At 34.4% G+C, this 19,584-nt stretch overlaps 2 protein-coding genes across 3 annotated transcripts in view; one reads left to right on the forward strand and one right to left on the reverse strand.

The window, feature by feature from the left end:
* The window catches only part of LOC118039722 (SUMO-activating enzyme subunit 2), a 26,689-nt gene continuing 7,105 nt past the window's right edge, over nucleotides 1–19,584 (reverse strand). Inside the window, exons 2-12 of the mRNA XM_035046502.2 lie at nucleotides 5,156–5,201; nucleotides 4,945–5,034; nucleotides 3,774–3,857; nucleotides 3,462–3,680; nucleotides 2,918–3,019; nucleotides 2,188–2,637; nucleotides 1,870–2,099; nucleotides 1,462–1,555; nucleotides 1,183–1,365; nucleotides 991–1,088; nucleotides 1–709 (exon numbers count right to left, since the gene is read on the reverse strand). Of these exons, the coding sequence (XP_034902393.1) occupies nucleotides 361–709; nucleotides 991–1,088; nucleotides 1,183–1,365; nucleotides 1,462–1,555; nucleotides 1,870–2,099; nucleotides 2,188–2,637; nucleotides 2,918–3,019; nucleotides 3,462–3,680; nucleotides 3,774–3,857; nucleotides 4,945–5,034; nucleotides 5,156–5,188 (1,932 nt within the window). The 5' untranslated portion in view covers nucleotides 5,189–5,201 and the 3' untranslated portion in view covers nucleotides 1–360. The remainder of the gene's footprint in view (nucleotides 710–990; nucleotides 1,089–1,182; nucleotides 1,366–1,461; nucleotides 1,556–1,869; nucleotides 2,100–2,187; nucleotides 2,638–2,917; nucleotides 3,020–3,461; nucleotides 3,681–3,773; nucleotides 3,858–4,944; nucleotides 5,035–5,155; nucleotides 5,202–19,584) is intronic.
* LOC118039719 (protein CHROMATIN REMODELING 35) lies at nucleotides 11,689–16,923 on the forward strand. Of its 2 annotated transcripts, XM_035046498.2 has the most exons (7): nucleotides 11,689–11,828; nucleotides 11,955–12,010; nucleotides 12,107–12,540; nucleotides 13,243–13,425; nucleotides 14,140–14,298; nucleotides 14,675–16,425; nucleotides 16,510–16,923. In XM_035046498.2, the coding sequence occupies exons 2-7, from the start codon at nucleotides 11,962–11,964 to the stop codon at nucleotides 16,511–16,513; spliced, it is 2,580 nt and encodes an 859-aa protein (XP_034902389.1). In that variant the 5' UTR covers nucleotides 11,689–11,828; nucleotides 11,955–11,961; the 3' UTR covers nucleotides 16,514–16,923. The 2 variants fall into 2 exon arrangements, with proteins under 2 accessions (XP_034902389.1, XP_034902390.1); XM_035046499.2 differs by lacking the exons at nucleotides 11,689–11,828; nucleotides 11,955–12,010 and adding an exon at nucleotides 12,671–12,799 and having other exon boundaries at nucleotides 12,402–12,540.

Genomic DNA, 19,584 nt, shown 5'->3' on the forward strand with positions numbered 1-19,584 from the left:
TTGAAGAAACCTATCCCAAACTTCTATTGCTAAAAGTTGGTCCCAAGATACAGTAGCAAAAATCTAGCAGATTTCACGAATCCATTTGTCAACAAATTCTGGTACTTGCTTGTTACAAATTCCACTCTGTTAATCTAGCTATGAAAAACGCACATTATAGGTACAGTCATAAACCAGACTAAGGGGAATGGAGAATAACCAGTAATACATCATCTACTCGAGCAAAATACTGATGGATCGCAACCTAATAATAACAAATATGCGCACCAAAAGAATCACCATTTCTCCCTACTGGTACAAAATTAGGATGTATGAAGCTCTATGCAATCAAGTTGGAGTAGCAGCTAAGAACTATGGCGATCAGTGCTTCTTCCTCATGTTGCTATCCCAGTGATCAAGCATAACAAGGTCATCGTCCTCATCATGCTTTTGGGTTTTCTTGTTGTTCCTAGTTACATCAACATCACTTGACTGATCCAAAGTGCTGCCATCAGAAAACTCTGATAGTTTTCTCTTCGTCCCTGGACTCACATCTGAAATTTCTTTGACCTCAATATCTATCTCGGTGATCCCCGGTTTTGTTGGTAATGATTTTGATGTACTTGCACCATTTCCAATAGAGGTTTTGCCATCCTTCTTCTCAGGAGGAGCTTGTGTCCATCCTGAAAGAACCATTCCATCAGGTTCTTTCTCTTCATCAAATTCTTCTCTGTGGGATCGAAGTATATGACAAATGTTAAGTAGCTCATCCAATATCAGAGCACATCATATCAAATCATCCCATGGCATCTTATATCAAAAGGAAAACCAAATATCCATTAAGTATCTAATTGACAACCAATAATTCCAAGAAGCATTACTACCATTGAACTGGAAGGACACTAATCTTCAAAAAGAAAAGAAAAACAAGATATCTTTGAATAAAAAGAACTTTTCCTGATCAGAACTCAAAAAGCTTTGAAGAACAGCATCATTGAAGTAAAGACAAACCTGTGCTTGATATGGATATTGCATGTGAACTCCTGTTGAAGATCCTCTACTGTGAGCACCGTTCCATCAGTGACTGGAGGAGGAAGCTCAGATAGTACCTAATGTAAGAGGGAGGAAAAGAAAATGATATAGAAAACCATATTAATTTGAATTTAAGTAAGTAACAGTTCTGGAAAAAGCGCAAGAAAATACCTTTTCAAGGTTTGCCGTATAATTTGCTATCTCGTTTTCTTCAAGATCATCGCCGACTTCATAAAGAAGGGCTGTGGCATGCATAATCAGTGGGGAGTTCATACCAAGCTTGGCTTTAACTATCTTCTCAACAAAATCCCGCAGCTTTGAGCGATGAGTATTGATCTCTAGTGACAGTGGTGTCTGTTCCCCACCATATCAAATGTGAGCAGAATGCATTCCTGGCTTGAAAAACATGCAAGGGAAATCCATGAAATAAGAAAAGAGAATTGGATGTACCTTAGAACAAACACAGCAGGACTTGTTCGGTTCAAAAGGTTCCACTGGCATAAGAAGCATCTTTTTAGATGGATGTTCTAGACAATATGTCATCCTGAAAAGGTGTTTCATGTGATTAGAACAAACCAGCTCCGACACACTAACAGTTAACGTTCAGAATCATGTCCTTATTTCTAGCAATAATACCTTTTTTGCTTTGCTCTTTAAAACAAGGAACCTATAGTAAACAACTTATCCATTCAAGACAAAGAAGCATTCAATGATCAGTCAAAGGACTTGTTTTAACCTTATTAATCTGGAAACCAGCAAGGGATCAACCTCAAACTTATCTTTCAGCCATTTAAATAGAAAAACTTTAAAGATATACATTCAGATCCCAGAAAAAACTTCGAGAAAATTGAGCCACACCTGTAACTTTCAGTATCCTTTTTCAACACCTTGATTGCTTCAATGACAATTAAACCAGCTACAATAGCATTTGTTGTGGCAACAGCATGTACAATATTGCCAGCGATACCTTTAGCTTCAAAAAGGCTGTGCAAAGGAATGTTAAATGAAGCAGCCCGAATATTTGCAGCAGCTGTTACAAATTCCACTGCTAGCTGATCATCTTTGTCAAAACTCAGGTTCCCAATCTCCTGCCAGTGAAAAGAAAACAAAAGGAAGATCATACAAAAGTCTAAGGATTTCATCAGTCACTTCTTTAAAAACAAGAGAACAACAAACCTTTCTTCTTTTAGTAAAAAATAGCTTCAACGCCTCAATAAAAACTTTTGTATTTTCCATTAGGCACCATATGTCCTGTGGATTCTTGAGGCCCAAAGATGCCATGGCTGATGCCGATGAAAGATCATCAGTTTTATCAACATTTCCATTCTGTTGGGTCATTCTGTCAGGCAGGACATCCCTACAATAGATGGGCCTTGGCTTATTACGATTTTTCCATGTCTCTTCATTAGACAAAGCTAGTTCAATGTTATAGCCAAAAACATGATCATATACTCCTCTTCCATATTGCTCTAGGTCTTCATTTCCACTCCATTCAAATGCATCACCTGCGTGTTCAGATGACCTAGCAGCATCATTAGAACGCACATTTAAATCATTATCCTGATTCTTGTCTCCAAATAATTTTGCAAAAAGCAGGTCCTTCGCCCAAACAACACAGTGAACAAACTGCAAGAAATTACATTGAAAATTAAAAACATAGAAATTCCATCTTGCTAATTACATTAAGAGCCATCATGATAACCATTATCAATGATTTTCTGAACAAGAAACAACCTAATTCATGGCAGAGTAAAGTTTTAATTCAAATAAAATATTGCCAAGAAATCCCATCTGTTAACAAAAACACTGATCTTCATAAATAAGAAAGAGCACCTCATCCCCAAGAAGAAGCAAAATCAAGAAAGATAATAACAACCAGAAGAAACATTAACAGTTCATCGTTTACCTTTGATGGAGTACTAGTAATTGTGCAGACAGGATAAGTCTTTGGGGCAGGTTTAGGTTGACACTCATAGCACTCTGTTTTTCCCTTCACATGCACTGTAACCTGCCACCGAGAAATTACAATGACAAAAAAAAGAACATAGATCATCATGGTTCACAAAAACATTTAAACAAACAGTATAGGAACATCACCTTCCAGACATAGACAGCTAGCAGGGAGAAGGAAAGAAGGGAGATGAAGAGATCAAAACAAAAAAGAAAAGAAAAGATGCAATTTAAAAACATGAAATAAATCAACACAAGTATATCAAATTTTCAGCTGCCAAAATAACTGTTCATTCATTCTACGAAAAAAAAAAAAGAGCGGCAAATGATGCAAAAAAAACTGCTGGAAAATTCAAATTATTAATCATCAGGCGTTATTCATATTAGACTCGGTAATGAATGAACACAAGCTATTGACAAAACAGTCTTTTCTATTCGTTTTTATTTTGGAAAATTCAAATTATGATCATCATTCGTTTTTATACACAACAAAGGATCACCTGTCCTAGGAACCCAGTAGTTCCACTTTCAACCAGAGGAACTTCAGCAGCCAAGCAAAGGCGGTTCACATGTCGCCTTGCATCTAAGTTATCTAGTCCATTCAGAACGACATTAAATTGCTTGAAGAAGTCAACATTGAAGTTAGAATCCTTCGCATTTGCATGGTAAGGGGTAATGCTTATGTGAGGCCTAAATCTTAACACAGCATCACGAGCAACCTGGTCAAAACATAAATGTGAAATAAGATAAGAAATGAAATTGATCATTGCTGATGAATCAAACAATGAAAAACTGTTCATAAAAACACTAACCTTTGCTTTAGACTGTCCAACATGTGATTGACGGAACAAAAATTGCCTATTGAGGTTGCTGACTTCAATAGTGTCCATGTCAATCTGCAGACAAATGCAAGCAAATGAATGCATCAGTGCTGAATACTATGTGGGCCACAACATGAACTCTCCATGCAAATGCCCAACCAGAATCAAAGTTCTTGCACAACCATGTCCTTTCCTCAAACTACACTGTCTCCTTAATTTGGTACGCCAGTAATTCAATAAAGGTTTTTTAACCTTTTGTGAAACAATGAATGCAAACTCAATATGTAAGTTTCAGCTAAAGTGAAAACTTCCTGGTGGGAAACCCCTCCTCTTGCTTTTCAGTAGTTTCCCATTACAAAGATTAGCTTGCTGATGATCATAACATACCCTAACAAATATGTGCAACATATCTTCATGGGACCCACTTTGGTTCATACCATCACCACCTTCTTGGGCAACCTTTCATCATATGCAACCGGCCACCACCATGCAACAATTGTCACTCCGAACAACAAAGATAACCAGATATAAAAACAATCCCAGCACCTCATAACTACATTCCCTATCATCCCTATCATCCCCACCATCTCGCATGTTAAGAAACACCCTGCATTCAATTGAGCAAAACCCTTCACTTCCAAAGCCCCAGACAACCACTGCAATCACCACTTCATATATACCCATCAATACTGTGTTCACTCCTATCACAAATGCCGCATTTTATTACCACCACCCAACCGTTACCGGGAAAACATTCGCAACCTTATAAGTAACCCAGTCAATAACATCCTCGCACTCATGACATCAAAACCACTACTTCCTTGAACAATAATGATTCAATTTCACGCATGTGTAATTTCAAAAGTTTTGAAACAGTAAGAAATTCCACAAGTTGTTTCCTTACTAGTTTTTAAATTAATACAAGTTCAAGTAGTGTCAAACCCTAACTGCGCTCTTCAAAAAAATAAAAAACTCCAATAAACAAAAAAAATAACATCATATCATAACCCTAGAATACAAAAATGAAGGTTAATAACACATAATTAATCAATTCAAAACCCCCAAAAAAATACAAACTGGCTAAAAAACAAAAACAGAATCCCATGTCTAAAAAACCCACAAAATTAAAAAACAAAAATGAAAGAAACAAATATACACTCACTATATGAATATCTTGGAAGTCGGAAAGAGCAAGAGTCTTAAGTAACTCACAACCAATCCCACCTGCTCCAACCATAAGCACTTTCGCACCCTAAAAAGTAAAAAACACAAAACCCTTAATAAACTACACTTCAATTCACTAAAACAAAGAGAACCCATTAACGTAAGCAAAGATAAAAAGTGGGTTTGAAAGAATAGACAGTTTTAAGTACCTTTATTGCTTGAGAGTGTTGAAGAGACGCCATTATTTTGGTTTTTGAAGAAGAAGGAAGAGACAAAGAAAGAGTATTAGAGAAGTTGAAAAGTTTTTGTGAGTGTTAAATAGTATTTATGGATTTGTTACGTCAAGGAACACTGTAGTATAGGGGAAAGTGATGAGTAGGGAGAGAAGAGAAGGGGCTTGTGGGGAATCGAACACAGGACGTGAAGGAAAGTGGAGGGAATCTTCAATCTTGGATTGCTAAATGGGCGAGTGACTAGTGTGCGAGTAAAAGGCGGCTTTAGACGAGCGCCAAGATGACGAGACTATTAATTGACCAAAAGGCACTCATTGACTAGTGATGTAGTTGCCATTATTACCTTACCGTGCTACGATTTTAAAATTATATTTCTGTTTGTAAATATAATAAAATAATATTTTTTTATTTTTAAAATTTATTTTTAATATTATTATATTAAAATAATTTAAAAATATAAAAAAATAATAATTTAAAGTTAAAAAAATTCAAAAAATATAATTGGATTGTAGTGCAAAACAGAGCTTTTATCCATTCAAGCTTCCATGTTATATGATTTAGTTATTATTTGTATTGGTGTTTGGATGATTTTTGAAGTGTTTATTATATAAAAAAAAATTAACGTTAGATAGTAAGACTTTAGTTTCTCTTAGATTAAAAATTCACCAATAGCTAAAAAGACATGAGGATATATGATCTACATGATTTGGGTCATGTATTTTGATATAATTATTTATTATTATTATTATTAATAATGTGGATGTTCGGTCAATTTATACGTATCTCGATAGACCCTGAAATTAACAATCATGTAAGTCTTTAATGACTATTTAATTATTTTTAATTACATGATTGTGAGAACAATTAACATAATACATATATCTTTAGTTCTCATACAATTATTCATCAATAATTTAAAACTTCATTTATTTATTTATTTATTTTTATTGATGGAAGAAGACACTTGTCTTTTATAGTATTTATATGACTGGATTATAGATCATTTTTAACATAATTTTCACCCCGTTAAATGTGTCAACTCATTAATGGACTCTAAGTCTTTAATTTTTCACTTATAAATTTTATATAGAATAAAATATATAATCATACATTGTATTAATTTAAAAGCATGTTATGAACCCACTTTAAGTAAGTATTTTTTAACAATTTTTTATTTCAATTTATAATTAAAGATGGCATTTTCTTTATCATATACCAATAGATGAAAAATAACAAAAATACGACCTATGCTGAAATACAACAGTAGATCCAACTTAAAAACAACTAATTCAAGGACAGGGGGAGCGTTATGCTATAAAGCTTATAGTATGGCTTTGATTGATTTTTCTACATTTTTCGCTATATGGTTTTTTATTTTCTAGTTTTTTTATCTCTTCGAACTAAATGTATTATTACAATTTGATTCGACCAAAGACAAGCATACACGTGTCTATTCAACCGGTTCCTTTCCTCGGAAAGTGCGTCGACAACACGGTGGATTATTTATAAGTTAACTAGCACATCGATTCACCGTCCCTTGTAAGTTCGGATCGGAGTGCAGGTAGTTGAATGGAACATATTTTATTTTAAAAAAAACTTTTCCCCGTGATGACTTTACATGGGTAATTCGATTGGTGAAAGTGCGGGAAATCTTCTTATGAGAAAAAAGAAAAAAAGAAAAAAAAAGAGGAGTGGAGGGTGCGGGGAAGAATGGTGGCAAAAGAGAATGATTTGCTTTTGCTTTTAAGATATAGTTTTAGGTGTGTTTGGTATTGTGGTTGTGGTTTTAAAAAAATTGTTTTATAAAAAGTACTTTTAGTTGAGGTTGGTTTGAAAAAATATATGTTTGGTTAAAACTGTGGTTGAAATTAAGGTTGAACAAAAAAGTAGTTTAATGTGTTTGGTTTAAAAAAATGATTTTCAAATTGAGGTTATAAAATAATTATATATATATATATATATTAATGATTTTTTAATTTAAATATTGTAGATTTAACTATTGTTATTACATCATGAAATAAATAATATTAATATCAAAATTTTTTATTATTTTCATTAAACTATATGTAATGTCATTACATACGAAATCTATCAAATAAGGACTATATTTTTCATGGTTTCTTAAGCGCGTAACAACAAAAAACTGATTTTTTAATTTATGTAGTGTTATTAAATAATAAAATTGTGATATATTTATTATTGGAATTGCGATCAAATTCCATAAATGTTATGTCATCATGCGATATCTTTCTAATTTATGTAGTGTTATTAAATAATATTAAATACTAGTTTTTACATTAAAAACACAATTTTTTTTAAAAAAAAAAATTACAATTTCATTACGTACAAAAAGTTATTCGACAAGAACTACAATTTCCATGATTTTTTGAGCGTGCAATAAAATTAGATAAAATATTATCATAAATAAAATTGAGATTACAGTACAAGTAAATTTAATTCACCTTAAACTAATTTAAAAAAAAAAAAATTATTCACGATTAATTGCATTGGTTTTTTTGGGGGGGGAAATAAACTTTGCTCACTGGTTTTTCAAAAAAAAAAAAATAAACTTTTCTTACTAATTTAAAAAAAAAAAAAAAAAAAGAGAGACATGGTGACAGTGGAGCATGGCTCCACTGTTAATATGCACGAGAAACAACAAAATGTTGCTTCTCAATTCTTGCGGCTGGCCAGCAGAAATGCTGTGGGCCCTACCAAGCAAAATTGCTTTTGCTTTGTTTACCAAACATCAAAATACGTGGCTGTGGGTGAACCTCACTCGCAGCCACACTACCAAACAGCCACTTAAAGCCGAACGTAGCCCATGCTTCATTTGGTCGTTCATGTGCTTGCTTTATTTCAAACACCTAAACCTTCCAAAAGCAAAGTTAAAAATAAAAGCAATTGGTATGACGGGGAGAAAAAAAAAACAGGGAGAGAATTAACTAATTGTTGATTTCGTACTTGGTCGATCGGGTTGGATGTTATGTCATCCATAGTTTGTGATGAATTAATATTTTTTATTTTTACTGGGGGATAACTCGGTATATCTGAGTTTAGCATAGCGTTAAGTCTAAACATATATAGATATGACGAGTTACTTGATTCATAATCTTCAGCTTAGCCGAGTGATGGGCCTAGATATATTTGGGTCTGATGAGCTGTCAGACCCACCATCTTTATAGTCATGTGTTTTTTTAACTATGAAAAATCTTAAGCTTCATAATTAGACCATGAGTCAGAGATATTTTACCTCCTAACAAATCAAAGATATTTTTCCTCATAATTCAGAGATATTTTGCTTTCACTTCAACATCTTCTTCTCGGAAAGAGATAAGCCTTATGAGCTATAAAATAAACCAGGATATCTCTTAAATGCATGTTTTCATTTTTCTTTACTCCTTATTGTATATCTATTTTTAGAATTCTTTTGTAAAATATTATTGTATTTTCTTTGAAATGATAATTATTAAAATATTAGAAAAGTCCCCAAAATAACAAAAAAAAAAAAACAGAGAATTTGTATATGTATCATGTATTATTCATGAACCACCTTGATTAGAGAAAATGGTTCAGATCACCAAAACCATGAGATTAACTCATCATTCAAGATATCAGCTTGACCCTTAAACCTATTAGATTCATTCGAACTTTAATAGTGTCTACTAATCAAAAAAACCATTGTTTGTTCTTTTAATAGTCGGGTTATTAACATCCCTAATCACCATCAAAGATAAATTATAAACAAACTATTGGAACGAGAGGTATCACAGACTTTCTTACGGTCATTCACGCACTTGCTCCATCAATGCGTCAATGATCCTTCTTTAAATAAGAAAGTCTATGCAATAATTTTATCGCTCTAAATCAGATAAGGATTTCCTTCTACTTGCTCATGAGCTTAATAAAGTGAAAAAAAAAACTTGGGTTATGCATATGTCAACTCCATAAACACGGTTAGAGCCTCAAGGTTTTAAAAAGCTTTCAATATGTATAAGTGGAGTGTTGGTTCAAACCATACAATTTGAGAGTTTATTCAATGACCGCCTATAAGATATTTATCGAAAAAACTTTATTCTCTCCCCTCTTAAGATTGAGACTATGACCTAAGTAGGAATGTCATTAAAATTAATCATAACTCAAGGGGAAATAGAAGTGTACTATAGTCAATGATTAAAATTATAAGTTTCTTATATATGAATTAAATTGTTCAATTTAACAGTGCTTTTTATTCTCCAAGTTTTTGCTAGGGAATAAGCCCCTTAACCTTTCAAGGATTGGATAGATTCACTCTTCAAGTGATTGCACATTTACTTTAGAAGGAATCAACATCTCCCTAATGATATGGTATATTTTACCTTTGAAGGGATTGACATGGTCTCCATAGTGCAATCACACGTCTCTCTAAGGATATGATAAACATTGTCTCAGCAACGAGAACTGATACAGTCTTCCTAAAGCACAAGCTCCTCAACCTTTCAAAGATGAGATAAATTCTTTCTTCCAATTGCGATTAAACACTTACTTTGGAAGAAATTAATGTCTCCCTAGCACTACAACATATTTTACCTTGAAAAAGATTGACACGGTCTCCTTAATACAGATAATCGCACATCTCTCCAAGGATGAGATAATAGACAATTCAATTCAAAGCTAAAAAATAAAAAATGTTTAACTAGGTATGGGTGTTGGACCTAGATAAAATCTCTACACAAAGACTTTATATCCATACAAATTAACATTTAGATAAGTGACTTCTATGAAAAAGAATTTTTATTAAATAAAGTATATTACAACAATCAACCTTATAACACCAAGGCATAAAAATAAATAAATAATAATAATAAATGTGTGCGTGTGTGTGTGTGTGTACACATATACACAAAAAAGAAGTTTAATAATCTAGCTCAAGCTTTTCAGCTAGATACTCTCCATGTTGGGCAACAACGACCCTTAGTGATGGATCAACATTTTTTTTCTTTTTTACTTTGGATCATTTCTTTCAAAAAAGTAACCAATAACTTAGAACCCTTAGGTTCAACCAAGCACTGAACCAGGATATATATGGGTTTAGTGAGCTGCCCGACCTACCATCTCTAGGCTTAGCCTAACATTGAACCTATGCATATATAGGTATGGTGAGCTGCTCCACCCACCATCTTCAAGCTCAGCTGAGCGCTAAGCCTATGTATATAAGGGTCTCGTGAGTTGTCAGACCCACCATCTCTAGGCTCAGTTGAGCATTAAGCCCAGACATATATGGGTATGATGAGTTGCTAGATCCACTGTCTCTGAGTTCAGCCAATCGTTGAGTTTAGGAATATATAAGTTTGACGAGTTGTCAGACCCACTATCTTCAGACCTATGCTCCTTTTAACTATGAAAAATATTAGGCTCCATAATTAAATCATGATTTAAAGATATTTTACTCATTGACAAGTCAAATATATTTTATTCTGATAAGTCAGATAATTTTTCTTACACTTTAACCCTTTATCTTAGAAAAAAGATAAGCCTCGTGGACTATAAAAGGGACCAAGACATCTCTCAAAAGGAGGTTCTACTTTTTCTCCACTCCTTATTACATATTTATTTTTAGATTTTTTTCTCTAAAAGATAATTACATTTTCTATGAAATGATACTTATTAAAGTATAAAAGAGTTCCCTAAATTCACAAGAAGGGATCTTTTATAGGTATTGAGTATTATTCATCTGTCAACTTAATCAAGAAGAACACTTTAAATCATCAGAATTAGAAAATTAATCTATTATTACGAGGAGCTTGGCCCCTTAAGCCCATTGGAATTCATTTGAACCTTAACACTCGCGCTCCCGCGCGTATGCTATAATATATATATATATATTCACAATTTTATTTTGTTTTTTCTTGACAATAAAGGAAATCTCTAAAACAAATTGCTTATCATCACTGACATAAATATTCGAACTCGTAGACAATTAAAATAATATTAATATTACGATTTCACTTTCATGTAAGAAAAGAGTAATAGCTCGGAAATGGATGATATTATTTCACCAATCCGTACGGCATCCAACACGACCCCCGTTCCGCCCGGGCTTTCACTGACTTTGTAGTCGAGATGAAGGGAGGAAAACGAAGAGACCCCTCAAAACAAGTGGACCCACTTTCAAAACTAACCGACCCAACTGAGCCCATTTATATACTCACACAAGAGATCCAATACGTACTATCCAATCCCAGAAATAAGATATCTCGAAATGGAGCAGCGGTAGCCCAATACTGAATTCGATCACCCATTTCCCGACACTAACACCCAAACAATAGAATTCCCGTATTAGATTCCCACGCCCCACTCTATACTTTGCCCCTATTGTCCTGAACTCCTTACTAATCTGTTCCCACCAGACCCAAATCCACCGCTTTTAAACCTCACATTGGTCAGCATCACGGAAACTTTTAAATTCCAGTACAAGCAGACTACACAGAAGTAATTCCCTCCACAGACAATATTAAGCAACCCAAGAATAATAATAAAAAAAACTCCTCAGTCCTCCCTTCCCGTCTTTCTTCTTGCACGTTCATAGAGAGAAAACAGAGTTGATTAACTTGGTGAAATATCTTTAGTTTCCATGTAATCTCTTTATTAATCAAGCCAAAACGCAGTGGTTAGTCTCTTAATCTCTCTTTAGGGTTTCTTTCATTCTTTGCACTCTGTTAGTTCTCTGCATGGTTTAAACCCCCGTCGTTTCATGAATTAATTTATGTCGTTTATGCTTTCTTCTCATTCTCAGCTCTCTAATGGAAGGTACACCGAACATTTTGCCTCTAAAACGCGCAGGTTCAAATGGTACTTTTCCCTCTCCCTCTCCCTCTCCCTCTCCATCCCTCCTCTTATTTATTTATTTATTTTTCCAATCTTTAAATAATTATTTTTGGTTAACAGAGTCGCATGTTAAGGGAAATAAAAGGATGAAAGAGACGAAAGAAAAAGTAACTGACTACGCCAAGCCATTTGCAATTCGTGGTTTACTGGAGCGGTTAGATAGTGGGAGATATGGAAGTGTTACGGACGATATCCGATCACTTTTTAACCGGAGAGCTCAATTGATACCTCCGTTTTTGGCCATGCATCCTACGCAGTCGAATGAGCCACGTGGTCGAGGGATGATTTTCGGTGAGGAAAAGTGTAATGTGATTGATTTGGATGATGATGAGATAGAGGGTGGTGGTGATTCTGTTGGAAATGTCGCTGTGGGGAGAACGCCGGTTGTGGTTATTGACTCGGACGATGATGAGAGTAATGAGAATAGGATGGTTGGGCATTTTCAGGTGATTGTTTTGCCTAAGCCCGAGAGGCAATTTTCCACTGACGTTATGGTAAGTTTCAACAGCTTTTGTGGTTCTGGGGTTGTGCGTGTTTTGAAGTGCAATTAATTGTAAAATGTGGTTTAAAGTATCACATGTGATAATTTGATATGTCTCTATTTACACGGGTGTCAAATCGTAGCTGCTGGTGTTCTTCATGCGCGTGGGACATGCATGCTGACGTGCTGCGCCCCTGCGGCGTTAAACTCTGGATTTTCATGAGCATGATCCAACATTTATCTTATTGTATATGTTCTGTCAATGTGGGGAGGTAACTGTCCTCTTTAATATGAATGTGGGTGCTTTGTTGAATGCATTGTTATTAAATAGGACCTAGTTTTCAAATGAGTACTAGTTGCTAGGTAAAGTTATATCCAAACATTTGTAATTTTGTATACAACAGCCTAACATGCAAACATATTTATGCATATAGTAACCTTTTCCTTTTCAAGTGAAAGGGCTCAGGACAGGGAGCGGGTTGAAAATCAAATACTTAGCTTATCACAGAGGATTCATTCAATCATCGACACAGTTTAAACCTGCATTGATTTCTTACACAGTTATCAGTATAGGCCCTGGAATGGTGATTCTAAATTCAAAATTGTGTATCATGAGCAGCGCCTTTATTTTCATTTTCAGAATCTCGTACAAGTACAATTGCTTGCTCCAATGCCAATTCTGTCTTATGTCATATGTTAATTGTTATTTCTTCAGGTTAGTGACAATGTTGGTAGAAGAATTCAAGGAGAAGTAGCGAGCCTAACTGGTGAACCTGACTCCAAGAAAGATAAAGGTGTTTATGTTGGTGTAGAGGACGGTGAAGTTGACACGGAGATCAAAGATGATGGTCTAGGAGATATCTGGAAAGAAATGTCATTTGCATTGGAATGTTCCAAGGTATACATGGGATTGAAAAAATTTAAAGAAGCATAGTTGATAAGAACTACCTTAATGTCCATCATGGTCTAAATGTGGCTCTAGCAGTGGTGGATACAACAAGTGCTGGTTAAATTTTCCAGTTGAATAGTTATTATTTTTATTCATTAAGGCAGGTTTTGCGGATTCATTATTTGGTGATTGATTTTAAGGCTTTGATTTCCCAGACCTCTGTCTTATTTTGAATTTTAATATCTTGGCATGCTTCTTTATGCCTAACTTGTAACCAGGTTTCCACCCCTTTTTCTTTATGTCTTTCTTTCTTTCATTTTTTTGGAGTCCTCTGAATTCATTATTTACTGATAGAAGAAGGAGATGGTTTGTCCTAAGAAAGAAAGTAGAATAATTAGTCATGAAAAGAAATAAAAATATCAATGGCTAGTTGATTATGCTACTAGAGACTATCATTACTTGACATCCAGTGGTGAAATGAAATTAATTATATTTTAGGAAGCTGTGTTTTATTATTTCAGCACATGCTTTTTGAGCTTAGTTTAGTTGTATGCACCATTAGCTGAGGGATCATAAATGACTTTTGATATTATTGCTTAGACTGCTTGTTTAAGTTCCAGCATTTGAGTCTAGCATTCTGAGAGAATGAGAAAAACCCTATTTATAGTTGGTTTAAAGTCATTCCTTTTGTATTTCATTATGAATCTCCGGTGATTCTGGCAGGATGTTGTTGAAAATTCTCTATCTGATGAAAACATGGGAGAAGATGAAGATTATTGTGATCACTCTTTTGTCTTGAAGGATGATATTGGTTATGTTTGTCGCATATGTGGGGTTATTGAGAGAGCAATTGATACTATAATTGAAATCCAGTTTAATAAGGTAAAGTTGTCAAATTGTTTTTGCATTTTTCTGTTGCAGTAATATACATAACAACAGATAACATGTAGATAAATACATGAAAATAAATGATGCTGTTAGCTGTTCCTGCTGCTATAAATTTCTTGATAATTTTTTTTGGCATGGAGAAGAATTTATCAAGAATCGGAATTTGGCATGCACATTTCTGCAGAACTTTTGTACATGCTGGTCTCTCGTTTCTTTCCTAGTCATGCTTATTGATATTATGTTACATGGTACAGCGTAATCCGAACTCTATTTACTGCAGTTTCTGCTGCTTTGGCCTTTTGTTTTCTAGCTAACTGTCCTTGTATGGAATTGTTTTCAATTTAATTAATATATATTTCCTTGAATCTAGGTCAAAAGGAATACAAGGACTTACATCTCTGATTCCCAGAATGCCAAGGACAGATATTCAAACGGGACAGTTGGAGCTGACTTGTTTGAAGAAGATTTGATGGTAACTGACATCCCTGCTCATCCAAGGCACATGAAGCAAATGAAACCTCATCAAGTGGAGGGTTTCAATTTTCTTCGCAATAATTTGGTGGCAGATAATCCAGGGGGGTGCATCCTGGCTCATGCTCCTGGATCCGGTAAGACATTTATGATAATCAGTTTTATGCAAAGTTTTCTAGCCAAATATCCACATGCAAAACCGCTAGTGGTGCTTCCAAAAGGAATATTGCCTACATGGAAAAGGGAGTTTCAAATATGGCAAATTGAGGATTTTCCGCTGTATGATTTCTACTCTGTTAAAGCAGATAGTAGGCAACAACAATTGGAGGTCTTGAAACAGTGGGTGGAGCAGAAGAGTATCCTTTTCTTAGGGTACAAACAGTTCTCCTCTATTGTATGTGATGATGGGAAGAACCAAGTGTCAGTTACTTGCCAGGAGATATTGCTAAGAAGACCTTCAATTCTAATTTTAGATGAAGGCCATACTCCGAGGAATGAGAATACGGACGTGTTACAATCTCTAGCCAAAGTGCAGACGCCTCGTAAAGTTGTGCTGTCTGGAACCCTCTACCAAAATCATGTCAAGGAGGTGTTCAATGTATTGAATCTAGTTCGTCCGAAGTTCCTGAGGATGGATACCTCCCGAGCTATTGTCAAGCGCATCTTGAGTAAAGTAAATATTCCAGGTGCAAGGAAGCAATTCAAAGCAGGTGCAGATGCAGCTTTCTATGACTTGGTAGAGCAAACCATACAGAAAGACCAAGATTTCAAAAGGAAGGTGACTGTTATACGAGATCTGCGTGAGATGACTAGCAAGGTTCTTCATTATTATAAAGGAGATTTCTTGGATGAGCTTCCAGGGCTGGTTGATTTCACTTTGGTGCTGAACCTCAGTTCCAGACAGAAGCACGAGGTGAAAAAGTTGAAGAAGTTGGCAATGAAGTTCAAGAGAAGTTCTGTTGGGAGTGCTGTTTATCTACACCCAAAGTTGAACTCCTCCGAGAACTCTGCCATAACTGATGATATGATGGATAACTTGCTAGAGACAGTAGATGTGAGAGATGGAGTCAAGGCAAAATTCTTTCTCAATATATTAAGCTTATGCGAGTCGGCTGGGGAGAAGCTCCTGGTTTTCAGCCAGTACCTCACACCGTTGAAATTTTTAGAAAAACTTGTGATGAAAGAAAAGGGCTGGATTTTAGGAAAAGAAATCTTTGTGATCTCTGGCGAGTCAAGTTCTGATCATCGGGAGTGGTCCATGGAGCGTTTCAACAACTCCACCGATGCTAAAGTATTCTTTGGGTCCATCAAGGCATGTGGAGAAGGGATATCACTGGTGGGAGCATCTCGGATAATTATCTTAGATGTTCACCTTAATCCTTCAGTAACTCGCCAGGCGATAGGACGTGCATTCCGACCTGGGCAAACAAAGAAAGTGTATGCATACAGGTTGGTCGCTGCTGATTCACCTGAAGAGGAAGATCATACCACTTGCTTCAGGAAGGAAGCAATTGCAAAAATGTGGTTTGAGTGGAATGAATACTGTGGTTACCAGGATTTTGAGGTGGGGACTGTTGAGTTGGATGACAGTGGAGATTGCTTCTTGGAAAGTCCGCTGGTGAGGGAAGATGTAAAGGTTTTGTATAAAAGGTCAGTGCACATTGGTACCTCTGTAAATTTTCCATAAGCAAATCTCCATTATTTCTCCTCAGATTTTTCCTATATATGTTCCAGGTAGGACCTGGCGATGATAGGGTTGAAGCACTGGAGTTGGTGGAGATAAATTATTACTTCTGACTCAGAAACTGTACATACTTTCTTGGTCCATGGTCTTAAAGCAATGCAGACAGATATCTTAGAAGTTGAAAGCAAGATTGAAAAATAGATGCAAAGTTATCATTTCTGGGCTGTTTATTCCCAACTTGTTTTACTTGTATTTAGGTGGGGAAGAACTTACTGCGCACCTCCAGAATTTTAGCCTTCGTAAATATTCATCAGTGTTTTTTCATAGTTTTTCTGTTAAGTGATTGCAAGCAGCTGAAGTATAGGATGCATGTCTTTGTGCTTGTAGCATTCAAAGGTTTTGCGCTCTTAATCAGCTTTGTGACTGATGACTGTACAGGGAACCATGACAGGATGACAAATACGAATTTCCTAGTCTTTAATTATTCTGGTTTAGCAATGTGTTCATCCACTAAATGATCAAAGGAATCGATATGGTTAAGCCTTTCTTGAGCTGCCAACAGAAATTTCATGGAGTTCCTCCTTTTTATTCCCCCCTTCTAGTGGATTTATGTTCCCTGAATTCATTTAGCAGAAACATGGTTCTCTTGTTCACCTAGCCTAGAGGCAACCGTGCAAGTGAGCGTTACCAAAATAAAACAAAACATCATATGCGAACTTATATACTAAACCCTACTAAATTATGAACTTGATTAACTTCAGCTCAATCATTACCTACCATATTTAAGCTTGAACATCATTAGAAAATCGTCAAAACTTGACAAGAGGAATGGCCAAGGTCTTTGATCCTTTGCTGATTTGCCTTGGCATTTGCTCTCTCTATTTTTTGGTTTGCTGATTTCAGGCTCATGTCCTCTCACCAATGACATATAGTCAGCCTATGTACAAAAGCATCCAGTACAGTATGTTTTATTTTACGCAGTATATATATATACTAGCCTTGGTACCCGCGCTATGCCGCGGGTCTTTTTTTTGTATAAAAATATTAAAAAAAAACAAAAATTTAAAAATCTTGAGTTTGGCTGTAACGCCTGATCTAAAAGTAATATTTATAATCGTAATAATAAAATTAAACTTGCATGACCAAAGTTTAAGTGAGCCTAATTGCAACACCGGACTTAAGAATGTTGGATGTGGGTTTGGCTATAAGGTCGTGTTATAAAAATGTAATAATTAAATAAACTAATTAAAAAAAACAAAGAAAAAAAATCAATAGAAAGGAAAAAACTAATGAAGAAAAAGAAAAAAAAAACATAAATTAATTGGGTTAACCCTTTAAACCAGGTTATCCCGTAAAACCTGAGATTTGCGTAATGAAAGTTTGATAACTAAATAGAAAAAAAATTACGGGTTTACCCAGAATTAATTGGGTTAACCCATCAAACCAAGTTAATCTGTCAAGCTCAGGATACGTATCATGAAAGTATGGAAGTTTGATAACTAAATAGAAAGAAAATTAACTTTAACAAACTAAACTAAATAAAAAAAATAACTCGTAAAATCAGGTCAACTTATCAAACTCGAGATCCGTATCATGAAAAATCTGATAACAAAATAAAAAAATTTAACATTAACAAACTAAATCAAACAAAAAAATTCATTTAAAAAAAATTAAATTCTATTTAGTTATCAAACTTTCATGACGCAAATCCCAAGTTTTACTGGATAACTTGGTTTAAAGGGTTAACCCAATTAATTTAATTTCTTTTTCTTTTTCTTCATTAGTTTTTCTCTTTAATTTTATTTTAATTAATCTATTTAATTATCAAACTTTTATGACACGACCTTATAGCCAGACCCACATCCAATATTCTTGGGTCCGGTGTTACAGTGAGGCTCACTTAAACTTGGGTCATGCAAGTTTAATTTTATTATTAATATTATAAATATTACTCTGCAACGCCTGACCTAAAAAATAATATTTATAATATTAATAATAATATTAAACTTGCATGACCCAAGTTTAAGTGAGGGTGACTGCAATATCAGATCCAATAGTCTTGGATGTAGGTCTGGCTGCAAGGTCATGTCATATAAGTGTGATAATTAAATAGATTGATTAAAAGAAAAAAAAAACAAACAGAAAAAAAAAACTAATGAAGAAAAAAAAATTAATTAACTGGATTAACCCGTCAAATTTGGAATTCGCATCATGAAAGTTTGATAACTAAATAAATGAAAAAATTAACGGGTTTACCTAAAGTTAACTGAGTCCACCCATCAAACCAAGTTAACCCGTCAAGTCAGGATACATGTTATGAAAATCTGATAATTTAAATAGAAAAAATGTTACGAAGAGAAGACTGAATTGGAAAAAACGTAAAGAAAAACACATTATAAATTTTAAAAGCATTTAATACAGAATCATAATGATGTCAAAACATGATAATGATGTCGAAACATGATGATGTTGCTTTTGTAAGTTAAATATTCTTCAATCTGCTTTGAAGAGTATAATAATAAGAAAAGGCTGTGGCAAATTAACGGAAAGAGAACAAAAATCAAGAAGTGGACATTTGCAAAGCATTTAAATGAGCAGCAAACTAAAGCTTTCCCTATTCAAATCATCATGATCTCATCTTGTCACACAGCACCTCGAAAAGAAAATTCTCATCTTGTCATACAACACTTGGAAAGCTATAACTTTTCCTATTTAAATCATCATGGTCTCATCTTATCACACAACACTTTGAAAGAAAATTATCATCTTGCCACACAACACTTAATTCATCAAAAAAAACAAAAAAAAATAAAAACAAAAAAAAATAAGACAGTTAAATAATATAATATAATATATTAATAATGAGTAAATGAGACGTGAAAAAGAAAACACTTTCATTCACTGATGCTTAGGAATAATATAATATAATAATACAAATAAATAACACAAAATACAACCACACCCATTCACTATTTTAATTTCTTTTCTTTTTCTTTTTCTTTTTTATTTTCTTCTACATCCACAATACAAATACAAATACAAATACAAATTCAAAATAAATAAATAAAAATACACCAACACACACATCCCCTTTTTTATTATTATTTTCTTTTCTTTTCTTTTAC

The sequence above is a fragment of the Populus alba genome, chromosome 4, assembly GCF_005239225.2.
Source record: "Populus alba chromosome 4, ASM523922v2, whole genome shotgun sequence".
In the NCBI taxonomy this organism is placed as follows: domain Eukaryota; kingdom Viridiplantae; phylum Streptophyta; class Magnoliopsida; order Malpighiales; family Salicaceae; genus Populus; species Populus alba.